At 40.7% G+C, this 23,308-nt stretch overlaps 2 protein-coding genes across 25 annotated transcripts in view; one reads left to right on the top strand and one right to left on the bottom strand.

Moving 5' to 3' along the window:
• SOS1 (SOS Ras/Rac guanine nucleotide exchange factor 1) overlaps positions 1-9,334 on the top strand; it is a 144,507-nt gene extending 135,173 nt beyond the window's left edge. Inside the window, exons 21-23 of one of the 2 annotated variants that reach the window (XM_082745686.1) lie at positions 1,620-1,664; positions 3,360-3,478; positions 4,367-9,334. In XM_082745686.1, coding sequence (XP_082601812.1) covers positions 1,620-1,664; positions 3,360-3,478; positions 4,367-4,858 — 656 coding nt within the window. In that variant the 3' untranslated portion in view covers positions 4,859-9,334. The remainder of the gene's footprint in view (positions 1-1,619; positions 1,665-3,359; positions 3,479-4,366) is intronic. The other variant, XM_082745687.1, reaches the window with a different exon arrangement.
• The window catches only part of ARHGEF33 (Rho guanine nucleotide exchange factor 33), a 124,841-nt gene that overhangs the window by 29,658 nt on the left and 71,875 nt on the right, over positions 1-23,308 (bottom strand). For 4 of the 23 annotated variants that reach the window (XM_082745708.1, XM_082745693.1, XM_082745702.1 and 1 more), the window contains one exon: positions 17,795-19,202. The exons of 3 other annotated variants lie outside the window; for them this stretch is intronic. In XM_082745708.1, the coding sequence (XP_082601834.1) occupies positions 19,151-19,202 (52 nt within the window). In that variant the 3' untranslated portion in view covers positions 17,795-19,150. 16 more of the 23 variants (XM_082745688.1, XM_082745699.1, XM_082745701.1 and 13 more) reach the window with 10 other exon arrangements.

Here is a 23,308-nt window from a genome sequence, read left to right as displayed (position 1 = left end):
CAGTGAGACCAAGAAATTCATTGAAAATGACAAATCAGAAAAGTGCCCATTAACTTACCAAACACAGAAACCTAAATCTGTGCCATACACATATATATAAATATGAGCAAGGCCAAGTCTGTGAATAGACAGGTGTGTATACATAGGTATCATAATACTTTCTAAAAGCCTACAGTTTGTAGCAGTCATAAGGTTTGTGTTTTTGTTTTCTTCCCATCTTGTACTGAGTATACTACCATGCTCTTGAGGCTTACCTCCTGGGAGGTATATTTGTTTCCTTTCCAAGAAAAGTGGAAAAAAATATAAAGTGGGTAAACGCTACAGGTAAATATACCCCTTTCATCCTTGTTCCATCATAGGTGCCTAATAAATAGTGGAGCAAATCATTGACAGAGCAACAGCTTCATTTACAATCAAAGAGTATAAAAATTAATTATACTCTTCTGAGAGATAACTTAGTACAATTAGCTGGATTGCTACCCTTGGTAACTATGGCCTCCACATAAATATCCGTGCATAAGGAGAGGGGGTTAACGGGATACGTTGCTAGAAATTGGGGCTCTGTGGGAAATAAACCCACCATATCTATATAAATAGCAATCACATTAATAGTCTTGCCACTGAACCTGGAACATAAAATTATCCTTGTTCAAGGCAGTTAGAAAAAAAACAATGGTCCAAATTGTTTGAGTGATGGTCTGTTGTACAAAAAGAGAGAGAAAAGAACTGAATTTTTTAAAAATCAGCTCAGACGAGTGCTACAGGAATTGTTTTTGTCTTTGGATATTACAGGTTCAGTATGTTGGTAATAGGAGGCAGTGTCACATCGATGATTATGTTTGGAGTCAGTACAGATCACTTGGCCTCTTGTCTCACTTTTCTACTTTAGTGCTCTTGGGGCTTTGGCTTTTATGGTTTTCAATTCTTTTTTTTTTTTTTTTTAAGAAGCATTAATATTGTTGAAATTAAACATTCTAAATTTGTCAGTGAGTTTCCTGTGTAAAATGTGCCTAAGCACCAAATATTTATTGATTTTTTTTAAATGTTCAAGAATATAGAAGGAAAGGGCTATATCACTTCCAAGCTTGTTTTGTAATATCCAGAGCTGTAACTATTTTGCAATGAAGCTATACACTGCAAGAACATTTTCAAAAATATATAATAATATTAGTAAAAAATTCCCTTTTATTTTTCAATTGACATAACATAAATTCATTATTTAGTACATTTGAGTTTTCAAAATATCCTTTAGTAAATGACATATTTCTGTATGTCCAGCTGAATTTTTTTTTGCTGAAATTGGGTTTATACATTTTTTTAAAGTCTTCCACTAACAGAGCATATTTTAGTTTTCTCATGAATGCTTTCATTTACTTGCTTTGACATCAGGTAGTGAATCTAAAAGGAATCTTCAAAATTCCCAATATAATGTTAGCTCAGTTTAATTCTTTATTTTTCTCAAAAGTAAGAAGTCATGAGCTTTTACTAAAGACTGTTGTACCATTCTTTACAATTAGAATGACAAAAATGACATTTTTATCATAAATGCATTTTTACAGATGAGTTGAATTTATCAATGAAAGAAAAAAAAATCCACTCTTTCTTGTTTCCTTTCACAGGCAGCGATACCGTCTTTATCCAAGTTTCACTGCCCCATGGCCCAAGTTAGTATATTTGGTTTAAGACTCCTAATTCTTGCTTTGGCTTTAAAAATCAAACCAAGTGTAACCTTCCCTGCTAAAACTCCTCTTGGGTCTGGCAGCCTTGGGGCCTTGCTTGCAGTATCAGAAGTGAGGGCTTCACTTGTGTGCTATCTTCTGATCATAAATGATTTGCTTCAACTTAGATACTTTTCATGCTTTTTGTAAAACCTGTTTTCTCTTGTAAAAGAACATTTTTATATGGGCGACTTCCACATTTAACCATTTCACTTTTCCAACTATAGAGTTCTAAATACATTTTAACCCCCACCTTTAAAACAAACAAACAGCAAGAGCATGCATGCGCGGATGGGAATGCTGGCAGCTACCGCAGTGTCAGTCACAACGTGCCCTTAGCCTGGCGACGGCACAGACTCTGGGCAAATGACTATTACTTGACGTTAGAAGAACTACCTTATCATTGTAACTCCTTAAATTATACAGCCTAAATATTCATCACTGTTAAGCAAAATAAAGTTCCACTGTAGACATTTGCTTTTATTTTTAAAGTCAACTAACAATTCACCAAATGATTTCATAAGTTTTCAGCTAACTAGTGGTTTTGCTGTCCTTCATACCAATGATTTCAAAATATATACAATGGAAAACATTAGTTATAAGTGAAATTAATTTACTTTATAGTCTCTTAAGAAAAAAGGTAGGTCAAAATGATCAAAATAATACCAGTACACAAAGTACTGTCTAAGTTCTATATTTTAAGTTTTAACTGACAAAATAAAAGCTGTCGATGCTTAAAGGAAAACAAGAACCTGCCATGTATAGTCCTGACTGATCATTTATATATTTTTTCATATCTTCTTTATACTGTTCACAAACTAACAACTTACATAAATGTTGTCTTTCAGAATGTAATGACTTTATGCCTATATTATGCCCTCATCATCATAAATGTCTGGAGGATAAGTTCTAATCAGAAGCTTTACTTACCTTTGTTGTGCTGGTTCCTCAGCTTATTCTTAAATCAGGTTCACTAGATTCTAGTGTAATTTCTGTTTTTATCAGGGCTGCCTCCGTCATCTTAAATAGCTCCATCACAGTTAAAATTTCTCAGATTAGAGTACGATGAACCTGATTTTGCTCACCCGCCAAGGAGAGCCAGCTTAAACCTAAACAAAGTGTGGAGAGACACTCCCCCAACCCACATGAGCTCTCTCCTTGGCATGCTTTGAGAGAATCCCTGGGGAGAGCAGTTAGGATCAGAAACGAATCCCAAAGACCATCTAGTAAAGGCAGGGAAACTCTATACTAATAAAATCAAAGAAAGTAAATGAGCCCATTACAAAATTACCAGTCCAGAAGTTTGTAGTAGTTTGCTGTTTCTCCCAGATATCTGAGAATCCTACCCAAATAAAAAATTCCAATAATAGATTAACAGTGGGAATGTTATTTTGTTCAAGAAGCAAAATAACAGAATATCTTAGGCAATTTTTTTTTTCTGAAAATCTTGCTGAGAAATTTCTGCATGCTTTTATAGTAGTTTGCTTTAATAAAGGAAATACTATTGTGTATTGGTCTATTAAACTGCTTTTGATAATTCTGTACATTTCTTTTAATATAAGCAGTTTCAACTAAGCTTTTCAGGATTAATAGATGAAATAAAATTCGTGTGAACTTTTAAAAAAATGTAACATCCCACAGGATCTGCTTCAGTGTCATCTATAAGTTTAACCAAGGGCACTGATGAGGTGCCCGTCCCCCCTCCTGTTCCTCCACGAAGACGGCCGGAATCTGCCCCCGCCGAATCTTCGCCATCTAAGGTAAGTAGAGAGCCCTGTTACCTGGACACTGGAGTCATTACGGTTACATGATAATCATGCCCCCGTGTCTGGTTTAGTTCCCACAGGATGAGACCAACATTTCAGGTTGAGCTTAATAGAGTCCAGACGAGGGCCAGATACAGATGTACCCTCAGGAGTGTGTTGATTTCCTTTCTTCTGAATGCAGTATTTTTTTTTATGTTTTCAAAACGCTTATAAATCTTGATTATGGGTAATGTCAAGAAAAAAACAGTTTTAATCTGTAAAGAATGATGTCTCAAGCAGAGACTATAAAGAGAGAAAGAAGCAAAGAGGTGTGAAACTTCATATGAAGCACTATGCTAAGTGAAAATTAAACATTACCTATCTGAGCCCCTTATCATAAATCTGACATGCTATTAAATGGGATTTGCATGACAGTTCTGGGTTGGAAGAGACCTTAAAGGCTTATTATAGCCATTTTTTGCACTTGTTTAAGCTTCTTTCTTTGTCAGCCATTAACCTGATTCACTGGTTCTGCGTGTCCAGAGAGCAGAGCACCTGGACAAGTCAAGATAGTTTGCAGAACATCATAAAATGTTAATATAGTAAGTTCAAAATTATAAAATGAACTTATGTTAAATCATAAATGAATTTATACTAGATTGACTGATAGGTAAGCAGTAGCAAACAACAAAATTTTGAGAAAAATAAAAACTGAGGGGAAAAAAAACTCAATAAATTGGCATAATCCCTCATTTAAAACATACGGCAGAACTCCCTGTTCACTCCTAGGGTGCTACCAATAAATAGTGTGTTTGAAAACCCCAAATTAATTCGTAATATATTCATGCTACTACACTAATTATTAATCAGTTTGTGTTTTATTCTTTTTCTCATTTGTGTTAGATTATGTCTAAGCATTTGGACAGCCCCCCAGCAATTCCTCCTAGGCAGCCCACATCAAAAGCCTATTCGCCACGATACTCCATATCAGACCGGACCTCTATATCAGACCCTCCTGAGAGCCCTCCCTTATTACCACCACGAGAACCTGTGAGGACACCTGATGTTTTCTCCAGCTCACCACTACATCTCCAGCCTCCCCCTTTGGGCAAAAAAAGCGATCATGGCAATGCCTTCTTCCCAAATAGCCCTTCCCCTTTTACACCACCTCCTCCTCAAACACCCTCTCCTCATGGCACAAGAAGGCACTTGCCGTCGCCACCACTGACACAAGAAGTGGACCTTCCTTCCATCACCGGGCCGCCTGTTCCTCCACGACAAAGCACTTCTCAGCATATCCCTAAACTCCCTCCAAAAACTTATAAAAGGGAGCACACGCACCCATCCATGCACAGAGATGGACCCCCACTGTTGGAGAATGCCCATTCCTCCTGAGCTTCTCTGTTCCAGGACGGACGTTTTCCCAGCCCCGGATCCATTGCTGGCGATGGACGCACCGAACGTGCCAGCGCGGACGGGTCGAAACGACAGCTCCCAACACTAACGACTCTCCTTCGAGATGCAGCATAAGATGGTGGATTTTACCCGAGACATAATTATACAATGAAAATGGTATTCGTGTAGAATCTGGAAAGACTGATCTGGAGAGATTGGACAACTGATTGATTGCACCTGAAAATCAAGTAAAGGGACTTTTTCTAGCCAATGGGCAGGAGTCCTCTTTTTGTGAAGTGATCTTTATCATTAAGGGATGGAAAACACAGTCTAGTGTCCTGCAGGCCCACACGATGACAGTTTTTGTAATTCAAAATATGCACTTTTTAAAAAGAAATCTTAAACAGGGATCTTCACATCTCCTTTGTTTTTCTTTGCTTTTACTCATCCTACTTTAGAATATTTTCTTAAAAATCATTCAGAGGACTGTGAGGAGGGACTGTGGTGCCTGAGCTCGTTGGAGTCAAGGCCCAGCACTGTGCTGCAGTCCTGTTTACAGATTATTACAGTGAAGTGAATGGGTACCGAGGCTTCACCAAAGAGGTACTTTTTTTCTTTTTTTTTCTTTTGGTTTTTTTCTTTCTTTCCTTTTTTTTTTTTTTTTTAGGAGTAATTATACTAATTTTAAGAGCATTTCCCCACCCACCCTCCCTACACAAACAAAACGTGATGGTGTTGCCTTCAAATGAGAAGTTTTGTTTCATTAAGGTGACAGAAGAACTTTTTTAAAAATGTAACTGTCAAGTATTCGATTTACACTTAGGAGACTGTTAATCTATGCTAGATTGTTATTTTCCCCACTTCTCCCACAAAAGTTTACTGGTAATCCATGTCATGGCTCATTGCTGTCCCTCTAACCGTACTCTGGAAATGCAGTCACCCAGTGTGAAAAGGAGCACTTGCTGGGCACCACTAACATCGTTCGTGTTTTACTGATAGTGAGTAATCAGCATATCTAGAATTACCTTGCATTGCCGAAATCATGTGTATATAGTGAATGTTATATAATAAACCTGGCAGGTCTGTTTTAATTTAATTGAATAAAGATAAAAATACTTTGTTTGGCTGGCATATATTAAATTATTATATGGAGAAAATGGTTGATTCTTATTTCTTTCAGTTGAAACACACACAGACACACACACAAAGCATAAAAGCACGTATTGTGGTACGCCTTGATTTCTAGTTCTGGATGTATGTATTCACCTTAAAGAATGATCTAAAGTTACAGTTTGGTATGTAGGGAAAAAATTGGGTTAGAATAGGATGGTTATCTTTTAAGCAGAACTTTGTAAGTTTTTAAATTTCCTAGGCAACATGTATACAGTTTATTAGTTTATATTAAACATTCTACCTTGCTTGAGGTCTTTGCTCTATCAAAACTATTCATAAGAGAACATCTGCCTACATCATTAGTATCATAATACGGATTATTCATGAAGCCTGTGTACTGATCTTCTGAGTCTAACCAATACTGTGAGTGAAATGCATGCAAATTGTTGAAGAGAAAAAGCTGTACGAATCTCCACGGCAGTGTCTGTGAGTGTGCGGTCCTCCATGCTGAGAGTCATCAGTTCATCAGTATGTGCATGTGTCCTCGGAATAATGAAGCAACATCTCAGCAGTTCTGTTAGCTATGCCATCAGAGATGTTTTTAAGAAGTGCTACATCATGGTGGAAACCTCATACTTTAATAATTTCCTGTGATATTTATTAGAGCATTAAATGTAATGTACATCACAGTAGTACAGCATATAGCCCTTTAAGACCAGAATGTTGATTGCATCATCATTAAGCAATCCATCCTATCATATCCTTTCTTATTTATTTGTTAGAGTTGAATCTTTTTCGTTTAATATCTGTACCACTCCTATTAAGGTAGTCATCGTTCTCCTGGTAAAATGTCTCCTTTTAAAAGTTTCCCCCCAAGTTAATTTCAAATCCACTCTTGGGCACAAAGTGTCCATAAGACCATTCATTCAACAAGCGTTCATCTAAGCCGACTTACTAGTGCTGCTACAGTTAATCATAATACACATTCCAGAATCCCCCATGACTATATTAGATCACCCTCATCTTCCATAGGATTTCCCTTTATGTGTCTGATGGATCACTTCTCTTTTTGATTACTCCCCACCCCACTCCAAACGGGAGCCTGACAAGTCACATTAGAGCCTATTCAATCTCTCTCTGGCCAGTGTGTTAGCCTAAAATAATGCTTTTCAACCCCGCTGACCTTTTAAAGAAGAAAATGTCAGATTTGGAGTTCTAATCCTACTTCTCCCAAAGGAAACCATTCTCCGACCCCAGTGGTTCTAGGAGACCACTTCACTGTGCATCAGCATTGTGCATAGAGGATATTTTTAATTCTGAAGTTGACATTTGGGTAAAAATATTTTCTGCAGTGGTAACTGACTAGAAAAAACCCCAACTGGACGCCCTTAAACAGAGGTGAGAAAACTGTATCCTTGCCTTCTTCATACGTGAAACATTAACTAGCTGACAAATTTATTCTTTGTAATAACTAAAATATACTTATTCAGGGACAAGAAGTGGCTGAGAAGAGAAGTGCATCACCACAAAATTCTGCTTTTGAATCCAGGACATTACAAGACAGTCAGTGCAGCATGACTATTTCTAAACCACATTCCCAAAATGGGACATTTCTTTTAGAAATGGAAATGTCCTTAGAAGGTTCATTATCTTTGGATCACAAAATAAAAATATTTCAAGGTTGAATTAGGTGGGCTGATAAACAGTAACAATAGAAAGGGAGGCTTTTCACATCTAGGAACTTTTTAAAACAGGAACAGATAAGTACATGTTTCTAAGTTTATTGAAATACAGATAACTGACTGTTCCCAGCCAGCCCTCCAATGTATTTTAAGAGTACAGACTTATCAGGAAATACACAAACATCGAAAGTTTCCTTAATTAAAGGCTGGGTATCAGATTATGTGTTTAGTGGGTTGCTATGCTCTATCAGATCAAGAATGTTTTAATGGTTGTGAATTTAGGAAAGAGCACACCACACTAATACTATAATCAACACAACAGTCTAGTGAACAAGTACTATTTCACTTGGAGGCTGTATTATGTTTCTAAATTCTTCCTTAATGGGTTTTTCCACAAATTGAAAGTTACTCAAACCAAAATTTAGTTGGTATCTATGACCATGACCATGATCTTAATTCTCAAGTTTAGCTTACTTTAGTCATGTATTTTATCCTTTAAATGATAGCTTAAATTTGGTTCTAAATGGCTCAGCAAAACAAATCATAAAAACGGAGGGAAAGGCTCCCAGTTAGTGTAGTATATATAGTGAGGAAAACCTTTTATTTCCTCCTGATTTAGAAAGAAAGGAATTTAACCATTTATTTCTTGGTATTCTGCTGCTATCTGTAGGTTCACTTACTCTTTTAACCTATATCGTATGACTGTTGTCCTGTTGCACGTTAATCTTTACCAGTAAAAGAAACATCACAAGGTTAATATCGGTTTGGCTGAAAGAACTGTGCAGTAGAATTATTTGTAAGGGAAAGTGATGACTTATTTATTCAGTATTTTTCTCTTGAAACATCTCCTTACTAACTTAAAATCATTTCATAATCCCTCATATGTGAGCCAATGAAATATTCTGAGCTCTAGTTAAGAAGCATGAAGTCTATAGGATAAATCTAAACAAAAGCATTTGTAACTTGTTTTGTAAATTTCATGCCTTATTTTCCATTTTTGACACCGTAAAGTGCATTTTCTGTCAACTGTGAGCAAATTTCCCTTTGCCTTTAATGAAAATAGTGCATTAAGTAGCCAATTGCTGCAATTATAAAGCAAGTTCGCTAAAGGTGGATCCCACTGGACTACCACTCAAAGAAATCGATGCATAGGATGGAAGTCACATGTGGTGTGGCTTTAGGGAGACTGCACCTGTGCCGGACGCATGCCACTTTCAGTAGCTGCCAAATGTGCCTTTAATTAAGAACATCTCTAATTTTTTTCTTCAGATCAAGTCAGCATTTGGGGGCGGGATCAGGGCAGGGGACCTTGGGGTGCAAATATCTGGTGAAACTCACCAGAGAAGAAGCCTTTGTCAAAGTGACATGTATAACTTCAGTTGAAATGTGTTTGTGTGTATATATATATATGTGTGTGTGTATTTGCCTTTGTTTAGTAGCATGGTATTTGCTGAAATAATCGTCCAAAAAACTGCTCTGTCAGTCTTACTCTGATGTAAAAACAAAGTGCAGTCTACACATCTAATATGGCCTTTGTATCTAACCATGTTCGTAGGTAATCTTTGTACTCTGTGTGCAGCAGTATTTGGTTTGCATTTAAAGTGAAAATAATGGCTGTTATTTTTCTGGCATTACTAAGACAAACCGAAAAATAATAAAGAAAAATGCCTTATGTAGTCCACAAGTGTATTATTTTTGTATTTGAGAAAGCACTCCTCTCAGTGTCCGTCGCCATTCTCCTTGAGCTTGTGCTTCCCACACAGAAATAGTTCACTCTCTGTAGTGGCCTTCTTAGAGAAAGTTCAGTATTTCCTTCTGTCTGAAGCCCTAGGACTAATGAGTGGGAGGCCCTTGGGATGAAAATTGATACTTTAGTGACTTTGGGTGTCACCTGGATGAAGTTTCAAAGGGCCAAGGACAGCATGTATTCTATAAGTTAAGATACCACAATTCCTTGACAGGCGAGTTTTATTGAGACCTGTTGGAATGTGGCAGCCTGAGGTTTAACAATCCTTCCCAGGCTTAGCATTAAAAGATGTAGTTTTGGGGCGCCTGGGTGGCTCAGTGGGTTAAGCCGCTGCCTTCGGCTCAGGTCATGATCTCAGGGTCCTGGGATCGAGTCCCGCATTGGGCTCTCTGCTCAGTAGGGAACCTGCTTCCCTCTCTCTCTCTGCCTGCCTCTCTGTCTACTGTGATCTCTCTCTGTCAAATAAATAAATTAAATCTTTAAAAAAAAAAAAAGATGTAGTTTATGGTTATATGCTGCAAACAAATTTTTTAATGTGAGGTCATTCATGATGAACTACAGAATGTAAAAATTGATGAAAAACGTAGCAATCCAATACCCTCATTTAAAAAACTGGAGTGAGGCCTGGCCAGCATTCTGTACCATTCTGTGCCTGAGACAACAGACTCAACTTCAGTTCCTGGTGTACAGAGGGCTGCTCTCAGGACTAGCTAAAATTGATCTGGGGTTCGCCCCCTGCCCCAACTCTAAAAACACAAAACCATTAATTTGTACAAATTCTATGTGTAAGCTACTGAAATCCAATTTTGTATTATTGAGTACATTCTAGGTAATCAATTTAAGAGCTATAGGTAAGTAACATTAATACTGGTATTAGTCAACTTCATTCTGAATTTGCTCTTGAAATGTCACTTCTGAATTTTAAGTGGGTGGTTTGCTTTTTTATTTATTTTAATCACATTAGCTCATCATATATTCAGAGCACTTAAATCTCTAGGGTATAGCCCACAACGGTGGGGGGGGAGGGTTCTCTTTGCAGACAGATGCACATGGCTTCCAGAGAATTCCAAAACAGCTTATGCACATTCTATTGTTTTAAGACTCTTGATGCTCATTAGAGGCAAGAAAAAAAATACAGTCCTTTTTTAGAAGCTACTCTCTCTACTTTCATGACTCATGAAGAAAAGAAAGAATCGCTGTGGGAGAGCACAATAAGCAGATGCCTTGGAATCACGTATCTGTGTTCACATTCTGGTTCCATTATTCATTATTCACTATTCCATTATTCACATCTATTCACTAGATGTGTGACTTTGGAGAAGTTACTTATATAATCTGAGTCTCTATTCCTCCTCAATATGTGAGGCTAATAATCTACTGGGGGACTCCAATGAGGTTTAAAGGTAATATGTGTGAAGCCCAATGCCTTTCATAGAATAGGTACTTAATAAAGGTAACTAAAGTTATGAGGGATATGTTTTCAAAGCTTGACTGTTTTTGGATATCTTTGAAGAGGCTGATATTTTATCCTAAAGTCCCCATAACTTCTTGATTCTTTACCATCCAACTTCCTTTTATGTTCACTCTCACTTAATTTGGTTTTGACTGACTGTATTATATGCATTTCATAGGGCCCATCTGACTAGTCAACAAATATTTGCTGTTCCAGGTACACTTCTGATGTTAGGAACATAGCAATGAATAAAAAAAAAAATCTGTTTAATCTGATAAGATTAGTCATCTAATGAGGAGATGTAGACAATGAGAAACAGCATATACGTTAGAATGTCGTAACTGCTACGAGCAAAGAAAAGGACGAGGTGATTGGGAATGTAAGGAATAGGGTGGTGGTATATAAAGGCGATGATCAGAGCTCAGAGAAGGTGGCGTATGAGTAAGGACTTGAAGGAGGTGAAGGAAGGAGACATGCAAGTGTCTGAGGAAGGGATATGCTGAGACACAGTGAAAGAACAGTTCAGGAGCCTAGAGGCAGGAGGAATAGTGAGGTTCTGTGTGCCTAGAAAGGAAAGAATGTGGGCAGGATAGGAGAGGCCATCAATGGTTTAATGGGATCCAGATCACTTGTAATGACTTTGGCTTCCATTAGAATAGAGTCCATAGAGCATTTGAGTAGAGCTTTGCTCTGGCTGCCATGTTGAGAATAATTAGGGGTTCAGAGTGGGAGTGGGGAGGTTAGTCCGACAGAAGGCAGACTTGGTCTGATAATAGTAGTGCAGGTGGTGAGAAGTGCTCAGAGACATCCAATTTGCTGAGATACTGAATGTGGGGCTTAAGTAACAGAACTGTTGGGGTGCCTGGGTGGCTCAGTGGGTTAAGTGTCTGACTTTGGCTCAGGTCATTATCTCATGGTCCTTGGAGCAAGCCCCAAGATGGGCTCTGTGCTCAGCGGGGAGTCTGCTTGTCCCTCTGTCCCTCCCTACCCCTTGTGCTCTCTCTCAAATAAATAAATAAATACCTTTTTTTAAAAAAAGAATTTAAAGAAAAGAAACAGAATTGTCAAGGAGGACTTCAAGGGTTTTGGCAACTAGAAGAACAAAGTTACCATAAACTGAGTTGGGAAGGTAGAGCTGAAGCAGGCTAGGACACATTCAGCTCAATAAATAGGTCAGCGATCTGAGGGGTGCCAGGAGGCGATGGGAGTTAGGAATCTGAAATCAGGGACAAGTCTGGGCTGAGGATATAAAATTGGGAGTCACTTTCATAAAGATCATATTTGAAAGCTAGCAGATCGGATTAGATCGCCAAAGAAGCCAAGTACAGAAGGGAAAAAGAAGAGCTCTAAGTCACGGAGAGCCCCAGGGCCCTCTGACAAGAGAGGGAGAAGGAGGGAGAACCAGCAAACAGACCAATGAAGACAGAAGCCAACCGCAGTCTGTGCCCTTGGAGCCTCGTAAATTTCAGAAGGAAGAGGGGATAAGCATGTCAAATAGGTTTGATAGGGAGAGTGGACCATTCATTGAGCAAGGGGAAAGTCTGTGATGACCTGGACATAACCAGCTCAGTGAGTGGTGCGGGCCCAGTGAGTCTAATGAAGCATGGGAGCAGAGAACTGGAACAGTTCCCTCTCACGCTTCCCGGGAAAGGTAAGCAGGGACATAAGGCACAGGCAGAACAGTCAAGGTATCTTTTGCTTAAAAAAATGGTAGAAAGAAGTGCATGCTTGAATGCTAAAGGGTTTGCCCCAGTTGGAAAGTGTGATAACGAGGAGAGGGGATGTGACCTAGTGCTGAATGGAAACAATCCACTTAGAAACCCAGATGGTGTCCTGCAACAGGCCTTTACAGTAGATCCCACTGCCTTCAGATGAAGGGCTTTAAATACATGAGGAAGAAAGAAAACACATTCAGTATTCCTGCTAAGAAGTATGAGCGTTTAATGCTACTATCTCTGAAGGGAATGAGGCAAGAAGGGAGGAAAAAAAATCTATAGAAAAGAAACAAGTTCAGATGACTTACCAAGATCACACATGCATAAGCTCTTTGAAAACAAGTTTTGGAAAACAAGCTATTTGGGTAGAAAAATCTTGACTATTTTGCATGTCTGACAACCCCCAAAAACAACATTTTCAGCACTGCCTAGATCATATCGTATGTTCTTATACAGCTGTTTAAAACTTTGGTCTAGGGGCATTTGAGTGGCTCAGTCAGTTGAAGTTCTGCCTTCAGCTCAGGTTGTAATCCCAGAGTCCTGGGATCGGGTCCTACAATGGGCTCCCTGCTCAGTGGGGAGCCTGCTTCTCCCACTCCCTCTGACATTACTCCCCCCACTTGTGCTCACTCTCTCTCTCAAATAAATAAAAATCTTTTTTAAAAATAAAATTTCTATTTTTTTCCCCTTAAAATATATAGGTTCTCATCAATTTTCTCAACCTCTCTTCTGTCACATTTTCCTTTTTCCTCACGCCCTCCCCACCATGTGAGACTCACTGGCCCATGTTCCGTAAGTGCCAGGATGCTCAGGTGCTGAGAGGACTACACTCACATCTTTAAGTTGAATCAACTTTCAGGCAATGAGAATCCCAAGTGCTGCAAAAGCATTACTGGTTTTAGGCTCAGGGAGAAAATCAGTAATGGTGATGTTTCAAGAGAAAGTTTAGTCTGAAAACTAGATTTAATTTTATTGTACAACTTAACATAAGACATTCATTTTATTGTTTTCCTAAGTACATGCGATTATCTGGAATATACAATCAATTCTACCAATCTATTATAAAGGACACTAATCCTGTGTATATGTATATTTTAACCAAAATCTTACTGTATGCGATAGTAAAGGACACAGACAATAAATGTATGAATTCAGAAAGATTCATTTGGGTTTTGATGAACCATCAACCTTCTATATCTCAAGGTAAGTGTAATCAGTTCTTTATTCTGTCCTAAATTTCCATCTATGGCTAGACTCTGAGTGCTGAAGTTTACATACTAGATCGTTCAACTTATCGGTCTAAGAGGTAACAGCTCTCAGCTCTCAGTGGGCTGAACCATCACCTGCGAGCATTTAAAATGCAGATGCCTGGGCCCCACTCACAAATGCTCCAGTAAAGTGGGACTGAGCTAGGACCCAGGAATCTGAATTTTTACAAGGGCCCTCATGGAGAAAGAAACGTATCCGTAAAGACTTGAAAAAGTAAGTGAATGAGGTATGAGATCGTGAGATGCTATAGAAAGCTTTAAAGGGTTTTCCCTGGGCAAGCACAAAACACCATTCTACTTTCAAGCGCCCGATAGGTTTAAACTATTTGTCCCATGATGAAGCCCCCCCACTGCAGAGAACCCTGCAGCGTGGGTCCACAGATCCCTGGTTCTCCAAGACTCTAGTTTGGGGTTCAGAAAAGCAGGGCGATCCTTGCTCGGGCTTGTATACAGACCACACCAGGCTTTGGAAGGGACGAGCTGCCCTGCAGCTCCCAGCCTGTGCAGAAACATCCCCCTCATCTCTTGGGGGGGTGGGGGGGGGAGGAACCCAGGCACTCCCAGGAGACCGCTGCGGCCTCCCATGTAAACTGCACTTCTCCGGGAGACTAGAGCTCACAGATGCAGGAATTGCAAGGCTCTTTCTCACCCTGACTTCCTGACTTCATCTCTCATGCAACGTTATATGAAGTGTCATTAAGAAACATCATTAAAGATCCTATCTCTGCTGTCAATTTATACTGCTACATAGAAAGATGATGAAATGAGCCAGCACAACACAGAAAAAAGTAGGAAACTTTTTTTTTTTTTTTTTTTTTTTGTGGAGTGATGTTTTATAACTCTAGATGCTGTGAAAGTGGCAGTGGTGCCTTTTGCCTTTAAGCAAAACTGCTTTGGAAGACAACTGTATTTTATTTCCTTTGGTATTTTTCTTTTTAAAAAAAAATTAAAAGGCAGGAAGGTAAAGCGACAACCTCAATGAGGAATGACTCTCTGTCAGATGATGAGCAGAAATTATTCTCCGTAGCCTACTGTGTACTATTCAAGAGGTGGAAAGAAATTTAAAAAGATACGTCATAGTTTGTTGTAGTTCCTGCCCTTGAAGGGACTTACATTCTTCTCGGGAAGACAAGACAAAGCGCATCAAAAGATAGACAAGTTACAGCACCAGAGATCACAGGAAGATGAGGGACTTACGCTGGACCTCGAAGACTGGCAGAGAGGAAGGCGGCTGGGGACAGGAGTGAGGCAGGGCCGCGCGGCCTGCCAGCCAGCGGTAAGAGCCCAGCTCCGCGGAGGCACACCGCCCAGCAGGCCTGCAAAGTGGGGGGTGGCAGCCAGATAGAGGACTGGTGGCCGCGCTGCAGACATGGACAGCCTTGGAGGTCAAGTCAAGGAGTTCAGAATTTGACAAATAAGAACAAAGAGTTTCACACAATGCAGTATTTGGGAATATTAATGTGTTAGAGATGTGTAGGACTGATGGGCACAGACAGTACTTGGGGGCAGTTAGGAAATTACCAGAAAAACCCAAATTCCAGGTGATGGAGACCCAGAGAAGAGCAGCACTAATTATTACTAGTGTTACAGGCTAGTTTCATAAACTGTAAGGAAACTGAGTTGTGCTACAGATGTAACGTCAAGACTTTTGCAAAGGATGTTATCAAAATGAAAATTTGAGAGGTGTTTGACAGTTTTGAAACCTTCCCAGTAGTCGATCATTTTAATGACCAACATTATGAAGGGGAGAGAAATGTCATTGTTTTTACATTTTACTTAAAAGACTGTGACTCGTACTTCACTTTCCAGGCACAGTCACTTCTGCGCTGTGCTTCCAGGCACTCCCCCAAAACCGTCCTCCGCCCACTCATGGGGAGAAATCTGGCTCCCAAGGGGTTCATGAATTTCAGGAAAATGAAAAGCTTGGCTTACACCTAAATACTGGAAACTCCCCAGACTTGGCAGTGATCTTTTAAGTGTTCCAGATCACCTGTTGTTCAAAGTGGATAATGGCTGAGTTCCTAACTAATCATCAGACAAGCAGAAGAAAACCTGTTTAACACTCAAAAGTAGAACTTCCCCGATTCTATGAAATAACACGTTCCTAGAGGAACAGCCCCTCAAGAAGTTGGTCTGAGTACCAAGATTCTGAATGAACAGTCACCAAATGCCTCTAATTTATTACAGATGATTGTCTGGGAAGAGAGACAAATTGTTTAAACCTCATTTTTTCCTGTTATTCTTAGTTCGGGGCATGTCAAGGATGTGGACCACCTTGGCCATCTCTGTGTGGAAACGAGCACATTCTAACGCCCCATACCCAGGCCACCCTCACTGCAATGATTCCTCCGTCTGAACTATAAGAACTCTGGTGTTTTTTACAGCTTACTTCTAGAAAATAGAATAAGGTATTGCCAGCCCTAAGTTTTCATTCTGACCTGGTGTTTTGGAGCAACCCCTGTGTGTGAGCCACTAAAGCACTGATGTTGTTGCCCCTTCTTTCCAGACTGAAGAAAATCCTTTTAAAAAGAGGATGTAGCTGAATAAGTGCTTTTTCCCCCAATCCATCTGTTCATGAGTGAATGGGACACTCAAGATCACTAAGGGATCTTTGAGTCCTGAATACTCAGTAACACACGGACTCTGCACTGTTCTCATCGGCAGCAAAACCCACACAAGGGAAAATGTTTCTTTGGCCTCCCGGTTTCAAGAGAAATCTTTGTTCTCCCTGTACTGATTTTCATAACCACAGAACAAGAGAAATACTACTCTCAGGGTTCTCTTCCTGTTCAGAGAGCAATGTGTCTATAAGCTTTGAACCTTTTATATTATGGCTTAACTGCAAATCCTCCACAACTCAGATTGGCAACAGCTAAAACACAACTCTGTTAATTGATCCTTTGCCTCAAGGGATGTTAGGTATTGGCTTGGGTTTTTGGAAGACATATGGCAAGACAGAACTGGCCCCTGGCATCGTGTGTATTAGCCTGAGAATCCTAGGATGAATTCCTAAGGTAAGTGCCTGGGAAGCAAAGAACTCACATCCACGTTACATGCTCAGTATCATACTGGGGGAATGACTTCAAGTTGGAAGTTTTGTTCTTACAAACATTTATTTTCTTCCAAATTTACTGTGTTTCTGTAAAGCTGTGAAAAGTCTTCATTTCCCTTTTCCCAAGTGCTGAGGTTCAAAAAGCCAGCTCTCACCCATAGACTAATCTTCAGCTCTTCAGGGTCTTCTATGTTGATTTGGTTTCCTATGTAAGTATTTATACTAGTTTTCCTCAGGGATTTATACATCAATATATATAAGTATATATATTCCTACACAGATATATACAGGCTTTTTATCCTCATCTTACCACTTGACAATACAACTTTAAATATGTTTTACACAGCTGTTCCTTGGTCAAGGTCATTTGCAAGAGCAAGTCGGTTTCTGAAGAAATCTTGTTTGGTGGGTGAAGGATCCATTGAGGGATTCTCATTAGTTTTTTCCCTGTATTCTGATCCACTGGACCTAAAATCTCAGCACACAGATAAAGTACAGGTTGATTTGGTTTTAATTGTTTTCAGATATTTTATCCAAATTGCTTTGCATTTGTAAAACAGTTGCCTCATAGATCTGGAATAATTTTTACTTCCCTTCCATTTCATGACTCAGGACATGTGTAACTAAAGTTTGCAACGAACGTAAAAAGAATATCTTTCTAATGCTTTATGGAGACAGTTGTGACAACTGTGTATGTCAGTGTAAGATATTGTGTATAATGTAAAGGGGGAATAAAAGCTCAGAAAATGGAGGAAATCCTATTTTTGATTCAACCAAGTAACTACTCCACCAATTACCGAGGCCCTTAAATTCAAATGGATGGGATTCATTGTTCTCAGCCAAGGTTATCTATCAAGGGCCATTATTGAATTTGGGCGTTACATTACAAACTCTTGCTTTTGCTTGTTTTCATTTTGAAATGAAAGATTTATTGAAGCCAACCACACATATATGCCACATTTGGTAGGATGCAGAAATTAGTACAGTAGTCAGATTGAGGAGATTCTATCATCTCAACCACCATGAAGGAGACCAAGCCCAATCAATAGTCAACGACTCAGATCAGTCCAATTGAGTCCCCAGTCGAGGGTGCATTCTTCCTTTATCTTGGTTAAGCCAGTTGGGTAATCCATTCCAGCTCTGCACCTTCTCCAGATTGTTCATGTCAGAAGTCCCTGGAGGGAGGAGGCTTTCTGGAAATAACCTCTGATAAGCTACACTGGGGCCCTTTGACTAACTTAAATTCTGAGCTAGAATGGGTCGAACTAGCCCACTAAGAACCAGTATCAAAAGACCTCATGTAGGATGTATGCAAGAGATGTTATTGAAGTTCTTTGTCCAAAGCTCCTAGACAACTGAACAAGTTCTCCATATGCTGAGGCAGAATCGAGCATGCTTCCACTCTCCACAAAAGAAGGGTAAGTTCTTCCACTGTCTTTGGTATGCTACGAATCCTCACTGCTGCTGTTAGATAAGTTAACTGTGACTCTATCATTTATTGCATTAATTGGGCAGAATTCACACATCCCTTTACATTATCCAAGGAAAGAAGCTGGATCCACACAAAGACTAAAATCTTGATGTCTGGAAACCTAATGACTGACTGGACCTTTTCACTATTCACCCTGATACTTGGTATCACAGATGAAGCCAGAGCTGCCCACCATGTTTTCTACTTCCGGTCAGGAAGCAGCACTTTTCCACTACACTCCAGTGCACAGAGGAAAAAATATTCTTTCTCTCAACACCAGTCCATCTGCGTACTCATCAGATAAGATTATATCTTATCTGGTGGGGTGAAAGTCCTTTGCCTTTTCAGAAGCCCCCTTGGAACTCTCCCTTGAAACAGCCTCCACATGCCCCACCCTAAAACTCCTTGTCTTCTCTCAATTCAGATTTCCCACCTATCTACAGTTCAAATCCTCCCTGAGTAGTACAGTTGTGCCCAAAATGTTAGGAAGATATATTTTTTACAGTTTTATTCTTTCCCCATATCTTCTGCTATCCAGAAGGCTAGGAATACCTATAAGTTTGGGGGTGGGAAATAGGAAGCAAGATTTGAATCTGGCTGGTGTTTCTTCTGAATGGTTCCCCCCATGTGGCAGTTTCTCATCAGAAAATCATCAGTCAAAACTTAAAATCTTTACTTCACATTTCCCCCTCTTAGCTATAACTGATCTCTTCAAAACCCAATATGTCATACTTTGATGGTTCCAACATGCAACTGTTTAGTGTTTACCTGGAAATGGGAAAGCTTTGATGTCACCACCAGCCCCAAGGACCACAGAAATCTTCACCAGTTGCGTTCCCATTTCTGAAACAAATGCCAAAATCGCCCTGTCTGGTTTTCAAAGTCCACAAACTCAGCTTAGTATTTTCTTTTTTTAACTGCTCTTCTCACAAACCACTTTCTCTGTGTCTCCAAGTATTTGAATTTCTCTGCATCTCTTGATATTCACTATTAATTAACTAATGACTACGTTGCTAATCCTCTTCAAAATCCAGCATTCTACTGTAGCCATGGCGACTATATGCTCCGTTTTAACCTCTTCAAGACAATTTTAACTGCCCTCTTTGCAATGCCTACAGAGTATGTGGCCACTTGGACTCTTCCCAATGTGTGGTCGTTAGGCTTTGAAGTAATGTATAAATTACCAGGAAATAGCCTGCAGAATCTAGGAAAAGGGGCGAGTGAATTTGCTTTTATTGCCTTCATCTATAAAACAGAAACGGCTTTTGAGCTCCTGGGGCCATTTTGGTTGACTGCAGGGCAGATCTGAGCAGACACTAGAGGGATGGGCAGGCAAATGCTTGCTGGATAGGGGTACAGTGGCTGCCAGTACATTCTAACACAGAGCAATCCAAGTGCTTGATGGAAAGAGAATAATCATCGCTACGTTTCCTTCCGCTCAGTCCCCAGAGACAAAGAAAATAACAAGCTGGGTAGGTCATACACATATAGATCTGCTACAAATAAGCCGTGTAAGTTTATTTGGAGCTGGGGAAGGGAGGAGGGGTAGAATCCAGTGCCGTGGAACCCTATGACCTAAGAAGGGGTGGTTTTCTGATTGGAAACACTGTCTGCTGTGCAAGCTTTAGGAGACCTGCGCAAGGAAAAGTAAGGGAGCAGGGGACACCCATCCTGTCGCCCAAATCAGTTGGTCCTGGTAACCAATAGGGTGACAAATGAGCATTCGTATACTGTATGTTTGTTGAGTGCTTCCTATGTTCTAGCTACTGAACCTTCAGCTAGATTACCCTTACATTTGAACTGTAAGCTTCTAATGGGCTACAACTATGTCTCTTACTTCTTTTGTGCTAGACAGAGCCTAGTACACTAAAGATATTTAACTTAGTGATGGATTTCAAATGACCTATTAAGACACATTTGTAATTAGGTTTAAGTCATCTAAAATGTTATGCCTTCAATCATCTCCTTTAATTTGGAAGTGATGTAGGGAAACGAGACGGGAGATGAGAGAGGAGCCCAGAGTGGGTAAGCAATGGGAGAAGGACTTGAGATAGGCTGGGAGGAGGTGAAGAAGGGGGGGTACATTATCAAGTAGTTCTTTAGTAGTCCCGCTTTCTATTACATGGTCTGTTCCGCAGCCGAGGCTGGGCATTTGCGGAAACAGCTGAAAAGATACCAAAGAAGAGGACCCGCTGATGTTCAGTTACATGGAGCCCTGCAGACATATTCCGTGTGTGTGTGTGTGTGATTTTGGTGTGATTCGTGCAGGGAGAGTGATGATGTAGGAAGGAGACAGTCTGAGGTATATACGGTATAAAGTGTTAAAGAGGAAAAGAATGGGTGAGGAAGCAGAATTAATCATTTGGAAGCCATATGCTTTTTCTTCTACTCCCCCAAATTTGAGGATAAGAAGAGCCTCTCTGCTCTGTACCCTTAAACTGTCTTCCATAACCCTCTTCCTCCATACCACACCCCCAACCAAGAACACTTACTAAACTAAGTGCAAGATTTATACATAAAGATAACGTAGCATTTGCCTCACGCTTCAGAGTAGTCTAGATGTAAGTCCTGAAGCCTCCATATACAGCCTTCCAGAATGGGACAGTGTGCCTTACTCCCTGCTCCAAGGCAGAGAGAGAAGGATTCAGTCCAGCATCAGCCTATCACATTAGGTCTGTTCCTGGCTTCTGAGAAATTCATTTCAAATTTTTAAAGTCACTTAACATTTCCAAGCTTTAGATAGGTAGTCTTTATTCTGATCAATTCTGGGCAGCTTTCAGGGACATGTGACCTGGTATCTACCCAGGACAAATGTGCCTGAGACAGAAATAATCAGAGCATCATCCTTTCCCCCAAATATCTTAGGCATTTTTCAGGATTTTTTTTTTTTTTTATGATGTCAACTTGACTCTCCCTTTTGAATCCTTGTGGGTCTGAGTATTCGGCCCTCCCAGCCTCAGAGGGAAGAGAACCCTTTCTCAGGTTTTCTGTTGCATCTGGCTCCATGCCTAGCTTCATCCCGAAGCAGCACTCTGGGTGTGTGGGGCCACCAGCCAAACAAGCCCCTATGGATACAAAAAGGGTGTCAGTGTAGACAGGAATGAGCCTCCAGAGGGCTGTGGGGGAGGCAGGCAGCGAGCCCCAAATGTGACACTGGTGGCTCTTCTGGCACTAGTCCATTTCGGACCTCTGAGGCCAGGCTGTGGCATGGTTCTGGTACCCAGGTTGAACCATTTCTTCAAGTCACAGGGCTTGCTGCCAGCCTGACCTCCCAACACATGGGAGGAGAATGAGCTAAATGTCTCTTTCCAGTTCCTCCCTGTATCAGTCCACATGCCTGACTTCAGAGTGTAAGTTCCTACACAACAGCTGGGACTATGACATTCACGATTCCTATACAAGTGTCTCACAGAGCACATGCACGTAAGAAAGAATGCTTAACTCTGGAGAAGGATGGTGCGTTCTCATCTGAGTTAAGAGCCGCTGACCTTTCTGTGTCGCTCTGGGACCTCCTTGCCCTTCCTCTCTATCTTAGCATAATGGAGCAAATTTCCCATGGTTCTTACTCAAGAACACTCAGGAGAAACTCCTCAAGCTGCTTCTTTATCCTGTGCAGAGTCCCAAAGCGCCCCTCGCAGCTTCCTGACCCAAGGGGATGAGCAAGTACCAGCTGGGGGTGCTCAGGACCCTACCCCAGATGTTCAAAGCCAGGAAAGCCTGCCAGAGGGAGCGGCCACCTGTGTGGTCCCCCCTCGACTTCCATTCATAGACCGCTTTGGACGCTAAACACAAAGGCAGCAGCAGTTTGGTGGCAGCATTGTGACTGATGCAGGGGAGACTGATCTATGAGAAAGGGTAAGAGGACTAAGGAGATCCACTGAACCCTCTAAGAAGGATCCCCAAAAGGTGCAAGAAGACTGAAAGCAATTAACCAACATGAATTTGGAGAGTCCACAGCTAGTCCTCAGCATTGTGCCGAGGCTGGGGGCCAGGGGGTGGTGGGAGGGCTACAGAAAGATAAAATCAGGTCTTCCACATGGTGAGTCTTTAAAATTATAGGTCCCAACGCCATATTAATTTCTTGTTCCAGGTGTTAAAAAGATGTGATTACTCAGATTGATCTAAAACAAAGCCAAAGTACAGATAAAGCAAATCTCAGCACTAGAAAGGACTCAGGTGCTCATCTTGGGCAATTTCCCACTCAGTGCAGGAATCCCTTCCATTAGCATCCCTGACCAGGGTCACCCAGCTTCTACTCAGGAGAACCCAGTCCCTCATGAGGCAGCCAGCTCCACTTCCAGTCAGTACCTGCATTTTTAGAAAGTTCACCCTCTTACCCACTGTTCCTACTTCTGCCCCCCAGGTACAGAGAGGACAAGTCTACCTCCTCTGCCTCAAGTAACTGGCAGAGCGTTTTCTTATATCGCTCTGAAAACTGGGAATTTGTAAAGGAACCAGTGGTGAATCCATGGCTCACTGTTTTACGACAGACAGACTCACTCACTATAAAGGACAGTAAGCAAAAAGTTGGCTATTTGTTTGGGAACACGGTGGTCTAAAAAAAGAGATAGGTTTAAGCAGCGCCTCTCTTAGGAGTCCTTAGAAGGATTCAGGAGCCTAAATCCTAAGGTTGGGCTGGAGGGTTGTCTGCTTCCAGGTCTCTCCATCCTGGCCAAACACGACAGAGGTAGGCCCTAGGCCAAGAAAAATCTAATCTATGAACGTAAAGAGAGGAATCCAAGTCTTAACTCCTCACTCCCTACATAAAGGGGGTCTAGCAATAATCATGTGGACCTTGGCAAAACCGAAAGGGGACTTTGTGGAGCAGTACTGCGTCTAACTGCGACACTGTTGCTTTCTTCCTTGTCCTCATTCTTCCAGCAACAGCAGGCAGGGCCCACACCCACAGAGGCACTTGTCTCGGTACATCCCTCCCCATGGGAGAAAAA

The sequence above is a fragment of the Mustela nivalis genome, assembly GCF_964662115.1.
Source record: "Mustela nivalis genome assembly, chromosome: 8".
Classification (NCBI taxonomy): Eukaryota; Metazoa; Chordata; class Mammalia; order Carnivora; family Mustelidae; genus Mustela; species Mustela nivalis.
The sequence above is the reverse complement of the archived record's forward strand: the minus strand, read 5'-3'. Positions and strand labels throughout refer to the sequence as shown.